Genomic DNA, 12,672 nt, shown 5'->3' with positions numbered 1-12,672 from the left:
AGTTGGCATTGGATATAGTGGTCTCATAAAATTTATTTTCCGTGATTATATACAGAGATGATTCGACAGCTTCGTAGAAGGTTCGAAGAATGGAGCCCGAGATTTCCAAATGTTGAACGCGGAAATTGGGAACGAAGGAGATATGCTGCGATATCTCCACTAGGACTTCTTCGAGGATGCGTCTTGTACACTCCTATGAAGTTTATCCACGTCCTTTCGGAGGAGATCTTTGCGGAGCGTGCCCTCACTATCGAACCAGGACGCGATGGATTTTTCCAAGCAGACTCTTGCCGATTTCTTTGATTTGTCGCCTTCGGTGTGCATCGAGAGTTCGAGCTTGTAAATGTCATCAAATCGCTCGAGCTGGGATCGGGCTTTGAATACTTTGGCGGGTTCCAAGCCGACTTCATCCTATGGAGGGAGGAAAGGAGCAACATATTACTTTTGAAGAAAAAAACAAGATCATTCTCTCAGGCACGCAGGGTCAGTAACCGATGAGCAGTCCTTGTACGTTCCCATTACCCTGGACGGTTCCCCGGACGTACCTTTTTCTTCGCAACAACAAATACACCCTTCTCGATGAACTTCGTGTACAGGGTTAGGGCGCCCATGAGGAGGAAGTAGGAGACGACGCAGAGAACAAGCACCTCTCTCGATGCGGGGAACGGATGCCACCAATCCCAGAGTAGAGCCCATCCGGCGGCACCGACCGCGAGCAGTGAGATGAATAGACGTCCATCGGGCAATTGGAAATTCTCTTCATATTTGTATTCCTTGGTCAGAATTTGACGAATTTCATCGTCGAGAGCGTTGCGTACAGCTGCGCCGTCCCATTTTTCAACTGTAATAATGAAGATCGGGATTCAGCTGCAACTCACAATCGAAGGGATGGGAGACCATGTATTCGCTTGAAGAGCCGATCGGAGGAAACGATCACATGAAATCGGCGCTTCGCGCAGTATTGTCCTTGTGAATCTGACATTCCATCGATCTAAAAAAGCTTCGGAGCTGGCAGTTCTCAGCGCTTCGTATGGCCGCCTTCCATCGCGATGTCTCTCGGAGACCGAGGGGGCATCACGTCAACCGATGAGCAATGGTCCGGATGTAGTTTCTACCTACTTCTTGTCATCAAGCGTTGAGGCATAACCAGGCTTGCGGATTTTGAGCAAGTCCGGCCGGGGGACTTCAAAATCAATCACGAAGACTTCGCCTCGAGGAATCATGGGCTTGAGGTAGTCGTCGGGAGCTCGTAGAGTCTCCTCGGCATATGACGATGTCGCCTCATGCCGCAGCTGTCAAGCTCGAAATCAGCGCAGTTCGAGACTCGAGATCTTACGCAGATTCCAAGAGCCTTCACGGTGAATCCCGATCTTAATCGAGGAGTCCGCCATGCAACGACGGGTCCCCCTAAGCCAGCGGTGCCAACATCCAAAACTTCGAACGTCCGAACAATTCTGTCTCCGATAATAATATGTACCAGCAGAACTCGAGCACTGGATCGGGCGCGTATCGCTTACCTTTGACTGGTTCTTGTGGATCCGCTTGACACATCCTGCAACGGTTACAACTGCCTGACTTAGAAAAGTGACGTGTCAAATACAACTGAAACTGCCAACTGCCTGCTCTGAATCCACAACAGCAGAGCGGCGACGTGTGGTACCGCCGGCTTCCTGGTGGTTCTTTCTCTCTTCAGGAGAGCTGGCCGTGTTTCTCGATCACGATGATCTTGTTGGGAGAGGGGCAGCCCCGCGGCAGATCTGTTCGGTACATCAGAAGCGCATTCATCGAGTCTAACTTGAGTCAGAGAAACTCGATCTCCGCGATGGCATACCGGAGATATGTACTCCCCGAGAGAAGCGAGCCTCTCCGATGCAAGGCTGTCGATATCGATCAACACGATGTACCATATTCAGTAATCATTGCTCATGCTTTTGCCAACAACAATAGACAGCTGATGGTCCAGCTGATCACAGTGCTCACAGTCAGTGAGACTGCGGGCAGCGAACATCACGCGCCATCAGCAGAGAACCGACTCAGTCGAGCTGCTGAAGGACGGTTGGAGGAGGCGAGACTCACAATGCAGTCATACAGGAAGTTCGGAGCGAGCTGGAACGCGCATTCCGGTGTCTCCATCGGAGAAAGCGCCCCATCCTCTTCGGAATTTGAGCAAAGATCATCAAAATCATCGCCTCCGTCTTCACCCTCCCGTCGCCGTCGTCTACTTTGACTTGATTGCTCTCCTCTCTGTACGGAACTTTCCATGGACCGACATGCTTTCGATGAGGTATACTTGACGTCCGAATTATAAGTCTGAACGTCAGGCACTACGCCGTGAAAGCCTATTTCGAGCCCGGGAAATGCAGTCGCGTGAAAATACTCAATAGCTGCGGTAGCAACAACAACAATGACCCTCCCCTCCTACTAAGCAGCAGCAGTGTCTGCTAGAGCGGTGTGGGACCGAGCGAGAGCTATAAGCAGCGGCGACGATCATCGGCTAGCAGCGAGCGAGCAGACAAACTGAGAACCGCTTTTTCGTAAATTAAAGCTTCGTTGATGAAACGGTCGAGGATCAGGACCGCGGCTCCCCCGTGCTCGTCAAACGATGAAATGCGAGGTTTGACGGTGTTGTTGCAACGCTTTGCCAGTAGTTCTAGGATTGTCCGGTCGCTCGAGCGACCATGCCACACCAGAGTGTATCGTCCAATGGTGAGATCCGATCAGACGAAGTTCTGAGAATTGACGATTTTGTCAATGAGATCTACGAAGATCTCCTGTTTTGGGTCACCGAGGGCGTCTGTTTCGAGCTGCACCACATGAGCCAGAATGGCATTTTGTTCGCGAAAGAAGAAACTCATCCGTACGCTCCGGTCGACGTGATAAATGAACCCGATTTGGACATTTTCGGTAAACAGGTGAAAATGTACGGTAACTATGAAACTACGTGTCCTTGCTGTCAGCGAACCATGGGCGCCGTGAGACTCGCCCCGCATCTGGAGAAGTGCATGGGCATGGGACGGATAAGTTCCCGAGTAGCAAGTCGGCGCATCGCAATAACGGAGAGATCCGACGAGCCTGCCACGGCCGAAGACGAAGCCGACGATGACTGGAGTTGGGAGCGCCGACGGAAAAAGAAGGACCGGAACTCTCCCGGAAGATCATCGAGGAAAAAACACAGACGTCCGCTGAAAACTCAGGAGCGTAAAGATAAGCGGACAACAGCGATGATGACGCCGACGACAACAACTACAGTGCCGGTAACGACGACGACGACGGCACCTCCGACAAAAGATGAAATTATCGACGTCGATAGTTTGGAAGGTAATCTTGGAAACCTGTCCTACCTCGACAGTAATCCGGACTCGAGCCAGGCGACGAGCTCGCAGATGGAAGATTAGGGAAATTCCAACGCCGTGTTCGCTGTGGAAGCACCTAAGTATAGTCTCATCGTTTCCGGAGGCTTTTGACGGTGCTACACAGGATTCGATATGATTTTTCGGCTCTCGATTTCCGATCGCGTTATTGCATCGGACGGTGCCCGAGATCTGTGTTGATGATGATTCCGATTCCGGAGTTCGATGCGGGTCACGAAGCTCCGAGTCGCGTGAGAGAGGCTCCGACTGATTCCTCGATCGGTCCTAGAAGCTGCTCGGGCTTCCAGAAATCGCTTGTGGGACGGTATGAATGTTGGGGCCGAGCACCAGAGAGCGCTCATTCAAAGCTGCGATTAGAGCTCCACGAGGAACCACAAACGAGGTTGTACGGTCCCGTGGAAGTTCGTTGCCCATGTTCCTGCTGCTCGCCAGATTTGCGTGCAGCTTGCGATCGAGAATGCTCGTTCGGTGATCGTCCGCTCGCTCTGGCTCCATGAGCCAGGGCTTGGAGCTGATTTATGGTCTCTCTTGGTGGCACAATACGTCATGTCTGAATCTATCATACATTGTGATTCGTACATACTTAGATACTTACTTACATAGCCTCATCCAACTCGACGAAGCTGATGTCGATGATTATTTTCTTATCGCTCCATTTACAAAGTGGTCCCCCATCATTGCCCGCGACTCCATCGGGCTTGAGATATGAGGATTTTGAAGAAGACGTGATGATGCGATGATGAGTTCGACCGGAACCATCCTGATTTAGCCATGCCTTCAGTGATCGCAGTAGCTGTGATTGAGAATACACTTGTAGAAAAGCGTGACCGAATGTGGATGCTGCTAGTTGATTTGGACCTTCACGCCAATCGAAAAGACTAGCACTCTCACTTTCACTAGCGGCAAATCATGTACAGGATCATCGATAGGAAACTGTAAAATAGGGGGAAAAATAGCGAATGTGACCGATAAATCTAACGAATGATGAATTCCGTTAACTCTTCGCGCTTGCGTCGGAGTATAGGGGACACGAGATCGTAGCGGGCCTCCATCGAATCCCCGGAGTGGAACGCGCGCTATGCGAAGGGTTGATGGGAGATCCCTATCGACCAAAGCACTGTAAAAAACATTGAGTCTGTAAATGAGGGACGAGAAGGACGAATGCAGTTGAATGTTTCGAATCGAATGATATGCCAGCTTTTTCTGTCATTCGCAGTCGAGTAGGAGAGAGATGCGTCCTGCTATGGAAGACTGCTACGTTAAAAACGAATATGTACGAAGAAGAAAACGTCGGTTTCTGGACTGATTATGATGCTGCCACACGGATACTGTATAAACTTCATGTCATCAATGAGTGTAACTAGAGTTTTCGGATGCTAATTGTGTGACGATTGGGGGAATAAAAGCGAGACCTGTCACCCTCAAATGGTTCGTTCTCCTGGTGCGAATTTCTCTCGTTAACTTAGGAGTCCAACGACTTATCTTGCGTATGCCGAGTTTTTCCGCCGTAGCGTGACTCGTTCAACTCAGGTGGACGGAAGGCCATGCTAAGCTAGCAGCTGGGAAAACGGTGCTGGCGTGGGCAAGAGATTAATAATTGATTGCATATTCCTGAGCAAACAGATATCCGAGTGCATGGTGCATGCCCAAGCCTCGGATATCAGGTGAGGGTATCCCCTGGATATACCGGCACTCACATCACCGGTCAGCGAGATGGCGTCCAGTTAGGAGTCCAACATAGATGGAGGAACGGGTTGAGATTCCATGGGATCGTGGATCCTAATCAATCCAAATCAGGACATCATTGAGAAGGTAGGAGAGGTCTATCCATTCCCAGGGCAGAGATCGACAATGTTTGCCGCCCCATAGATCAGAACGGCGATAAGAGTCTTCTCGTCGGCGAATTTCGCTCCTCGACCCATGCTCCTTGAGGGCGACGAATATTCAAAAGGGAACTCATGATATGTCCTGCGCAATTCTCGTGCCTGAGCCACGTTCTGCTGCCCGGAATCGAGATTCAAAGTGTTCGATTATGAAATGAAGATCTTAGATCAGGCTTAACTTAGCAAAACGATGGTTGCAGTTTCATTATGCTGGAGGACCTGCTGAAGCGCTCGAGAGCGGATCGGAAAAATTACCCGAGCTGGAGCTCATCGTGCGGTTCCATGGTCAGACTTATGTAGTCTATTCACTCCGCTTCTCGGACCGGAAGATCTTTTTTAATGTATCCACGGATGGATGGATGCCCCGTCTCGGCCGAATGGGGAATACGACATTCAAGATTCTGGAGAGCGAGAGGAAGATTGATTGAAAAAAAACAACAACTTCGATAATCCGCTGAAGCCGGAAGCCTCCTGAGTATCCACGGAGTTGAGGGATTAACCAGAACGAAGCAGGAACCAGCAGGCAGTCTCTCGAATCTTTCGGCGGTTGAAGTGGGATTCCAGCTTGTAAGCAAAGCGAAACTTTCGATCAGGATTATTCCGAGAGCAATAATTTGGGCCGGAAGACTAGATTCCCATCGAATATAACCAAGGCGTGGGCGTTCCTCATTCGCCGCGACCAACTCCTGGAATTGCGACAGCTCTCCGGCACGACTCCGAAAGCATCCTAAGTCAATGAGCAGCGCGGAAATCTCCCGTCATAGAGCCGGGCTCCAACGACACGCTCCAATACAGCGCTAGGATGTAAAACACGTGAGAACGATTTCCCCTGTCGAGCTCGACTCTCTCGACGATAACGAATGACGTCGATTGGGACGAACTTTACACCATTCGAAAACATCCCGAGAATTGTAGCGTACGCCCACGCTCCCCGGTAATAACTTCAGATGATCGGATCCAACGTGCCCTCTAATTCCATTCGGAAAGTTCATGTCCCCGCTCGTTGAGAGGAGTCAGACACGTGAGAAGAGCGAGGTTCAAGCCCTGAAGATGCTATCATCTGTAAAGCGATTTCATACTCTTCGTCGGATATAATGCGACGTTCAAACATTGGATCCACGGCGTAGACTTCATCGAATGAGCGACGAAGACGTTCTCGCTGAACCATGACCGTCCGAATTCCTTTGATGAGGAGTCCGGGGCTGGGAGACCTAAAACTCCTTCAGCGCGGATTGCATTGTTCGTGCGAGCTCCGAGATGATCCGTTTACGCTAGCTTCTCCGATGGAGCCTTGGCCTAATGAAGTTCCCTGCTCCCCCAAACAGGAGAAGACCAGGACACAATAAGAGCACCAAGTTCTCGGTTATCGAATTCCCTCGTACATCGGATCGTTTGTTCAGAGGAACATCCTAGCGCCGTATACCTTTTTCACTGGAGAACTACAATGGAACCTGAAGTTCTGAATAATTGTCGGGGAGGAAGATTCCAGCCGCGCGTTCAGGATTCAGAAGTAATCATGCGACATGACTCTGCACACGGCAAGATCAACGTCAACCACGGCCAACAGAAGCCCTTTTCCTGTGGATAGCGTCATCCGGATCGGATGTGGAGAATCAACGCCGGAAAGTAGCAGAGAGAAATTCAGCCATTCGGTGAAGTCCCAACTCCGACATCACATCGTAATCGGGGGTCTCGAAATTTTCGGAGACCCCCTGTGCCCCAAGAGCCTCCATCCTTCTGCTTCCTCCATACATAGGCAGAGGATGAGTGGCGAGGGGATGCTCTCGTGTACGACTTTGTGGTCTTCCTTTGTCTATCAGTTGTCTGGATTATTGGAATCGCTCCTTTATAGAGAGCTCCTCTCCCCAGCACAAGCCCCGCGGCAGGATCATCGGAGAATACGAGCGGGAGCCTTTATTCAGAGGTCATACGGCATCGCCTGCTGGAATCATTCCGGTTTTAGGATCGTGGTCCACAGAACTGTTCTCTCCTTCTCGACTGTCTTTTCTCCTCGGCTTTGGAAGATGAGGTTTGCGATTCGCCACAATTATGAGCATAGACGCCGGAGAGTCTAAAAGGTTCGTAACGACAACTTGATCGCTCGCACCTGGTGAGCTGAAGGTGAAGTCGCATCAAGAGGGATGTTCCCCTCCTTCTCTCGAGATTATTCCTCCCGCAAAAGAGTCAGCGATGAACTCTCCACCGAGCTTGGGATGACGTTTCCACCATCTTCCGCGCTAATGGAGCTGCCCACACAGGAGAGAGCTATGCTCACCGGTATCATAATTCGTTTCTCGAATACCCTGACTCCACGAACATTCGGACTAACGAGTAGCAAGGTCTTCCGCTGTCCATCGTGATGCGGATAAGATTCCCAGCTTTGAGATTTATAGATTCGAACGGGAACTCGAAGTTGCGTCTGGGTACAGCCCGCAAAAAAACGAGCCGATCAGGCCGAGATCACATCGAGCGGGATACCGACGCGGAGACATGGAGATGCTGTCCAAAGTTTCCGTGGATCACAACACAGCGGATTTCGAATACGGTGATTTCGTCGATAACAGCGCATTCAGTGTCCTACCGTCAAAGCATGGTTTTACCTCCCTGAGGTCCTGTTTTTTTATTTCCCCCCCGCATGCAGTTCCCGATTCTCCCAGGTACGACGTATTCTTCGTTCGGAAGTTCCCTCCGGGAGTTTCGCCGAAAAGTTCCAGTACAGAGCCCGCTTTCACCGGCTTCTCCAGGGGGGAAATCTGAATGGAAGAATCGGGGGGAGAAGAGGGAGGGTCATGGGGATCTAGTAAAACTTGGGATGAAGTTGGGACTGGGTCAGCAGAGTAGTAAGAGGACGACGGAAGGTGAGGGCTACCCCTCCTCCACAGAACGCGCTCTCCGGTGCGCGCGCAACGTGTTTAGCACCCGATAGGATTCCGAACAGGGCGAGCATCTCAGACGGTTTTGAGGTCTCTCGGCGTAGCCTGCGCATCGCTGGCCGCCGTCAAGCAGTTTTACGCGAGTGACAATCGTCTCTGAGTTCAGCACGAAAATGGTGAGCATTGAGTAGTATCTGACGTGGACTCAATCGGGATAAACTCTAAACGTCAAATGGATAGGCCCCGGGGCTGAAATGGTCCGTTCGAACGGCAGCAGAAACAACGGCGTCGGAGACTTTCGGATTGGGTCTGCCGCTGCGACCGCCAATCCCGCGGGAGAAATTAACCCGCGAAGAACAACATTCTGCTCCAACCAATAATCTTTCTCGCTGACGGAAGGATTCTGAACGATGCGAGAATGAATTTTCCTCGTATTTCTTCTCACACCATTTCGTCCTTTCAACGGTTTTCCGACTCCAAGCCGTGTTCGAGGGCTCCTTCTATGGTTCGGAATCGTGCACAGAATACCTGTACAGCGGATTCTGATGGAAGTGAGACGGAGTCGACCGGGGTTCCGATCCTGTCCTCTGGCTCTTGCTTCGAACATCTCGATGACTTCTCCTGCTACGGCGGAGCCAGAATCTCACACCAGGGTGCCTGAGAATACCACCTACCTACATTCCCTCGGTAATCGGGGAAGGTGGCGGCGGTGGAAGGGGGGTCCAACATGAGGCTTTTCGCCTGGCTCCTGGAGACGGCATCCGCTCGTGAGCATGATTGGAGTTGATATCTCGATCAAAGAGCCGTTCGAGAATATGATCGACCATGCTCGAAGACCCCCTCCAGATCACTATCGCCACCAATTGAGTTTAGAGGCCGAACCGACGACTCAGGCGCGGGAGGAAAAGTCTGCCAGGTTGGGAAGAGTTTCCACTTCTTCGAAGATGCCAGGATAACCTTTCAGATTTTGAATCAAACACCTGAATGTCACAGTAATCCCCGACTAGATCAAGGGTACTGTCATCGTCTGATGCCGACGGGAACAACTCATTCTCGCTGTGCGAAGGCGCTGCGGATCCCCAAACCAAGAATAGGCGGAAGCGATAGGCGCAGTTCCTCAGCCTACTCGAATCAGGGTGTCCGAGCTTATCTCCGCCTTGGATAGATGAGCTCCCCCCTTTCGGTGGACCTCGGATGCGAGACGCGGTTCTGAGACGAGCTGTCATCCCGTTTGGCCATGCTTTCGCGTTACACGGCGAGCCCGCTGTCTCTAGTGGGATCAAATGTTAGGCTGGCTTCTCTCATATCTGACAGCCGTTGGGAACACTCGCTGTTCCGTGTCTTTCGTTCCCCAGCTAATCGTTGCATTTTAGCAGAGGGCCAGCGGTCCACCATGAGGGCCTATCGTCTGCCGAACGCGCAACTTTTGCAATCCTCTCGGTGCGTCGGTCTACCGGAAGGTCTCGTAAGCATTCTGAGGGAGAGAAATTCAGGCAACTCAAGCGCTGAGTTGCGAAGGAACATTTCCACTCGGATGAAACTCCACGATCTCTCCTCTACAGTAATTCCACCAAGCGGCAGGGATCCGGGCCTTCGCAGATCCCGAGGGCGACAACCCTGATTCTGGAATGAGACACAAAAATGTCAGTAGGTATGGAGTTCGTTTGGTTCATCGAGGGTTCCACCTTAATTCCTTCGTCCATTTCAGATCTGTCCCCCGCCTGCGCCCCTAGTATGCTACGCCGATTGAGAGCTTCCGTGACAATCATGAAGTATGGCTGCGCCTGTCGCGCGTACAGGAATCTCTTCCCACTGGTCAAGCTGTCGTCGACTTCTGTTCAAACGAGCTCGTCTTCCACCGCACCGCAAATGTGCTTTCATTGATTTACCTCCATGTCCTTCCCCTCGCGCGACGAGCCCTGATCGGCACGCGGTGTTGCTGCTGAAGCCGTCGGTGTCGCGAAACGCGGGGACGGGTGCACAGAAACAAATCTCAACGCTCAAGAGAAGGGGCTCCTTTCATGTCCAGCTGGAGCAGCAATGCCAAAATTCTCTCGATTTCTCATCTTGTCTCTGTTGCTCGTGGGATCAGTGATTGGCGAACCGTCGACGTTCCAAAGTATAAAACTTCACCTCAACGAGGATCAAAGTGCTCAGAACAAATCATGGGCGTCATCATCACCGCCGACCGAAGATTCCCTTGGAGCCCCGTCGATCATCAGGAAAAAGCGGGACGCAGGACGTCACGGCTTCCCTCCCGCAGATCTCCCAGGAAGTTTCGATGAGAACTCCCTCGGAGGGGCGCATGGAGGCGCCCCGGGATCCGTTGAGCGATCCGTATCGGATCGCCACGTGGCCGAAAGCATCCCAAACATTCGCGATACTGTCGTGACGCATCGCAGGAGGAGGTCGCGGCATTTCGTTGACAGTTCAAAGCAAGTTCCTGTTGTAAAGTCTCTCCGAACTCCGGAACCTTCACCGCGGTCGACCACGACGGCATCTCCGGCGACCGCCGCCACGGCTCCGCTCGACGTGGTTACGTCACTGTATCCCACCGCATACGAAAAGCACACAATAAGCTACAGTAGCGATCATAGTTCTGTACCGCGAAAGTTCACACGGGGCTTCATTGAGAAGAGGGAGAAGCTTCGCCTAGCTGCCAGTACGGCATTAATGGATGGTGTCGACGTCGATGACGGCGACGACTCCACCACCGAATCATTCTCGACTGACGCTGTACAAAAGCGAGAGCAGGATCAGCTCAGGATGGCGGTGGACGGTAGCCAAGAGAACAGTGAGCAGAAGGAGAGCTCCAACGAGGGAAAAGAAAACGAAAGCGTCGGCTTTGAGGGGGTTCCACCTCATCTGGTCAGTGGTGAGCGGAACCTCGGCCGTCGGCAGCCGCTCGTCATCACCAGAAGTGAACCCACGAGAATAGTATCTGCTGAAGTGTTACACACCGATCAAAGTTCTCTGATTTCTAGTTTCGAAGTTTTCTCCGATATGTTCCTCCCTTCGGTTCAGAGCCCGCGGGTGTTTCGAGTAGTGGATGAGGATTTCTTACGAGCACTTCCAATCATCGTGTCGTCACAACAACGGAACCGGGAACAGTTGAAGCATAATTGTACAATGCTGCTCGACTCGGGATATTTACCAACAGGTCCCGAAACCTTTGCCGGTGAGTTGGTGCTGCTCGGCGTTAATCGAGCGTCTCATTAAAGCTGCCTTATTCCTCGCGTCAATTATTTCCTCGACAGCGGATCACGTCGAGTGCTTGACGTCACTCGATACTTCTCCGGAAAGGTCTCCCCCGGCCAGTCGGAATCGATCGACAGCTGGCATGTCGCAGAAGTCTGATTGAAATCCCGGGCCAGAATACCGGAGAAATTTCGATTGGCGTCCCGACCTTGTGTGGGAACTCGACCAAAGCTGATTGATATTTCGAATGAGAACAAATATTGTGGTTACTTCCGCCGAGAACGCGACGAGGAAAATTCCCCATCGAGGATTTGATTAGACTTCCGGCTAAGGAATTACGTCGCGGAATTGGATTCTTCGGCTCAGCGTCTCGATCGATGTCGATTTTCCTGTAGCGATCTCTCAATTATAACTCGGGCTTTATTTCCGCGGGAAAAATAACGCTATGTCTGCGAAATGAGCAGAAGAAAAACTGTAAACGATCTTGATGAGGTCGACGTATCGGTTTCAGAATGATTGGGGGAAGGCACGAGAAATCACGTGAGGGACGGAAGTATCGGAAGTCTCGAAGCTCTGCAAAAAATTCAGTGACCACCAGCGCGCAAAAGCACCAATACACCGGAAACTTGAGCGATCTTTCAAGCTGGCGGCGACTCGGGAAATTCGCTGAGGGGCTCGAATCGGGTTGGGTGTACCGAAACTATGTATCGACTAATTGCTTTCCTTTTCGAATTTCAGTTCTCGGACGGTGGGGAGTTCTATTGTGTTGCATGGAGACGGGCATGGTGCTCTGTACACTGGCGATTTTCTCCAGAGAATGTCTGTACCTGTTCCGGCATTGGCCTCCAGAGACAGCGACACTTTCGTGCGCAGCGCTATCGGTTTTCCCGTTCACGTCGATATGTGCATTGACAGCTGCGATATTCCCGCATATGTACGATGTGGCCAGCGCGCTCGTGATGTTGTGAGTTTTAGGGAGGATAAGCGTTCCCATTAGATAAGATCGCATACCCAATGAAGGATCGTAGCTCCGAGAGCTCAGCGTGCAAAAACCCACCGCTCCAGAGAGCTAGCCAAGTGAACACCCTCCTGATATTAGAGACGCTTCAATGAACGCTGAGACTCTCTTCATTTCGAGATTTCATATAAAGGTGATATTTGTGGGGGGGAGAAGTCCCAAGCGTTCTTTTTCACGGGGTCCTCTGGCGATCCCCCTCCCTCTTCTCGGAAGATGGAGAGGGGTCGGACCGGAAAGTTCAGTGGGGCTCCCTGGGTCGGTCCGCGACCCGCTGGCCGGTCCAGAATTTTCAGAGGAGGAGCAAGTCAACGCATTGGGTCATCAGGCGA

General features: G+C 51.7%; 3 protein-coding genes across 3 annotated transcripts in view; 2 read left to right on the top strand and 1 right to left on the bottom strand.

The window, feature by feature from the left end:
- Window positions 1–1,649, bottom strand: Spase25 (Signal peptidase complex subunit Spase25). Its single transcript, XM_003746740.1, has 3 exons — window positions 1,518–1,649; window positions 546–841; window positions 1–411 (listed from the first exon to the last, which is right to left on the bottom strand). Exons 1-3 carry the CDS (start codon window positions 1,549–1,551, stop codon window positions 160–162), a joined length of 582 nt encoding a protein of 193 aa, XP_003746788.1. The 5' UTR covers window positions 1,552–1,649; the 3' UTR covers window positions 1–159.
- Window positions 1,650–2,678: 1,029 nt separating this feature from the next.
- On the top strand, window positions 2,679–3,395 carry Sgf11 (SAGA associated factor 11kDa). The gene has a single exon (XM_018640809.1). The coding sequence runs from the start codon at window positions 2,679–2,681 to the stop codon at window positions 3,393–3,395; it is 717 nt and encodes a 238-aa protein (XP_018496325.1).
- Window positions 3,396–10,893: 7,498 nt separating this feature from the next.
- The window catches only part of LOC100901318 (uncharacterized), a 5,529-nt gene continuing 3,750 nt past the window's right edge, over window positions 10,894–12,672 (top strand). The window contains exons 1-3 of the mRNA XM_029112451.1: window positions 10,894–10,995; window positions 11,152–11,305; window positions 12,064–12,289. Coding sequence (XP_028968284.1) covers window positions 10,894–10,995; window positions 11,152–11,305; window positions 12,064–12,289 — 482 coding nt within the window. The remainder of the gene's footprint in view (window positions 10,996–11,151; window positions 11,306–12,063; window positions 12,290–12,672) is intronic.

Source organism: Galendromus occidentalis, unplaced genomic scaffold (genome assembly GCF_000255335.2).
Source record: "Galendromus occidentalis unplaced genomic scaffold, Mocc_1.1 scf7180000077501, whole genome shotgun sequence".
NCBI classification, from domain to species: Eukaryota; Metazoa; Arthropoda; class Arachnida; order Mesostigmata; family Phytoseiidae; genus Galendromus; species Galendromus occidentalis.
Note: the sequence above shows the minus strand (reverse complement) of the source record. Positions and strands in the feature narration are given on the sequence as shown.

Coding starts and splice junctions, on each gene's coding strand:
- Sgf11 (XM_018640809.1), top strand. CDS start 2,679: ATGCCACACCAGAGTGTATCGTCCAATGGTGAGATCCGATCAGACGAA.
- Spase25 (XM_003746740.1), bottom strand. CDS start 1,551: ATGTGTCAAGCGGATCCACAAGAACCAGTCAAAG. Junction 842..1,517: donor TCCACAAGAACCAGTCAAAG/GTAAGCGATACG, acceptor TCATTATTACAG/TTGAAAAATGGGACGGCGCA. Junction 412..545: donor TTGTTGTTGCGAAGAAAAAG/GTACGTCCGGGG, acceptor CTCCCTCCATAG/GATGAAGTCGGCTTGGAACC.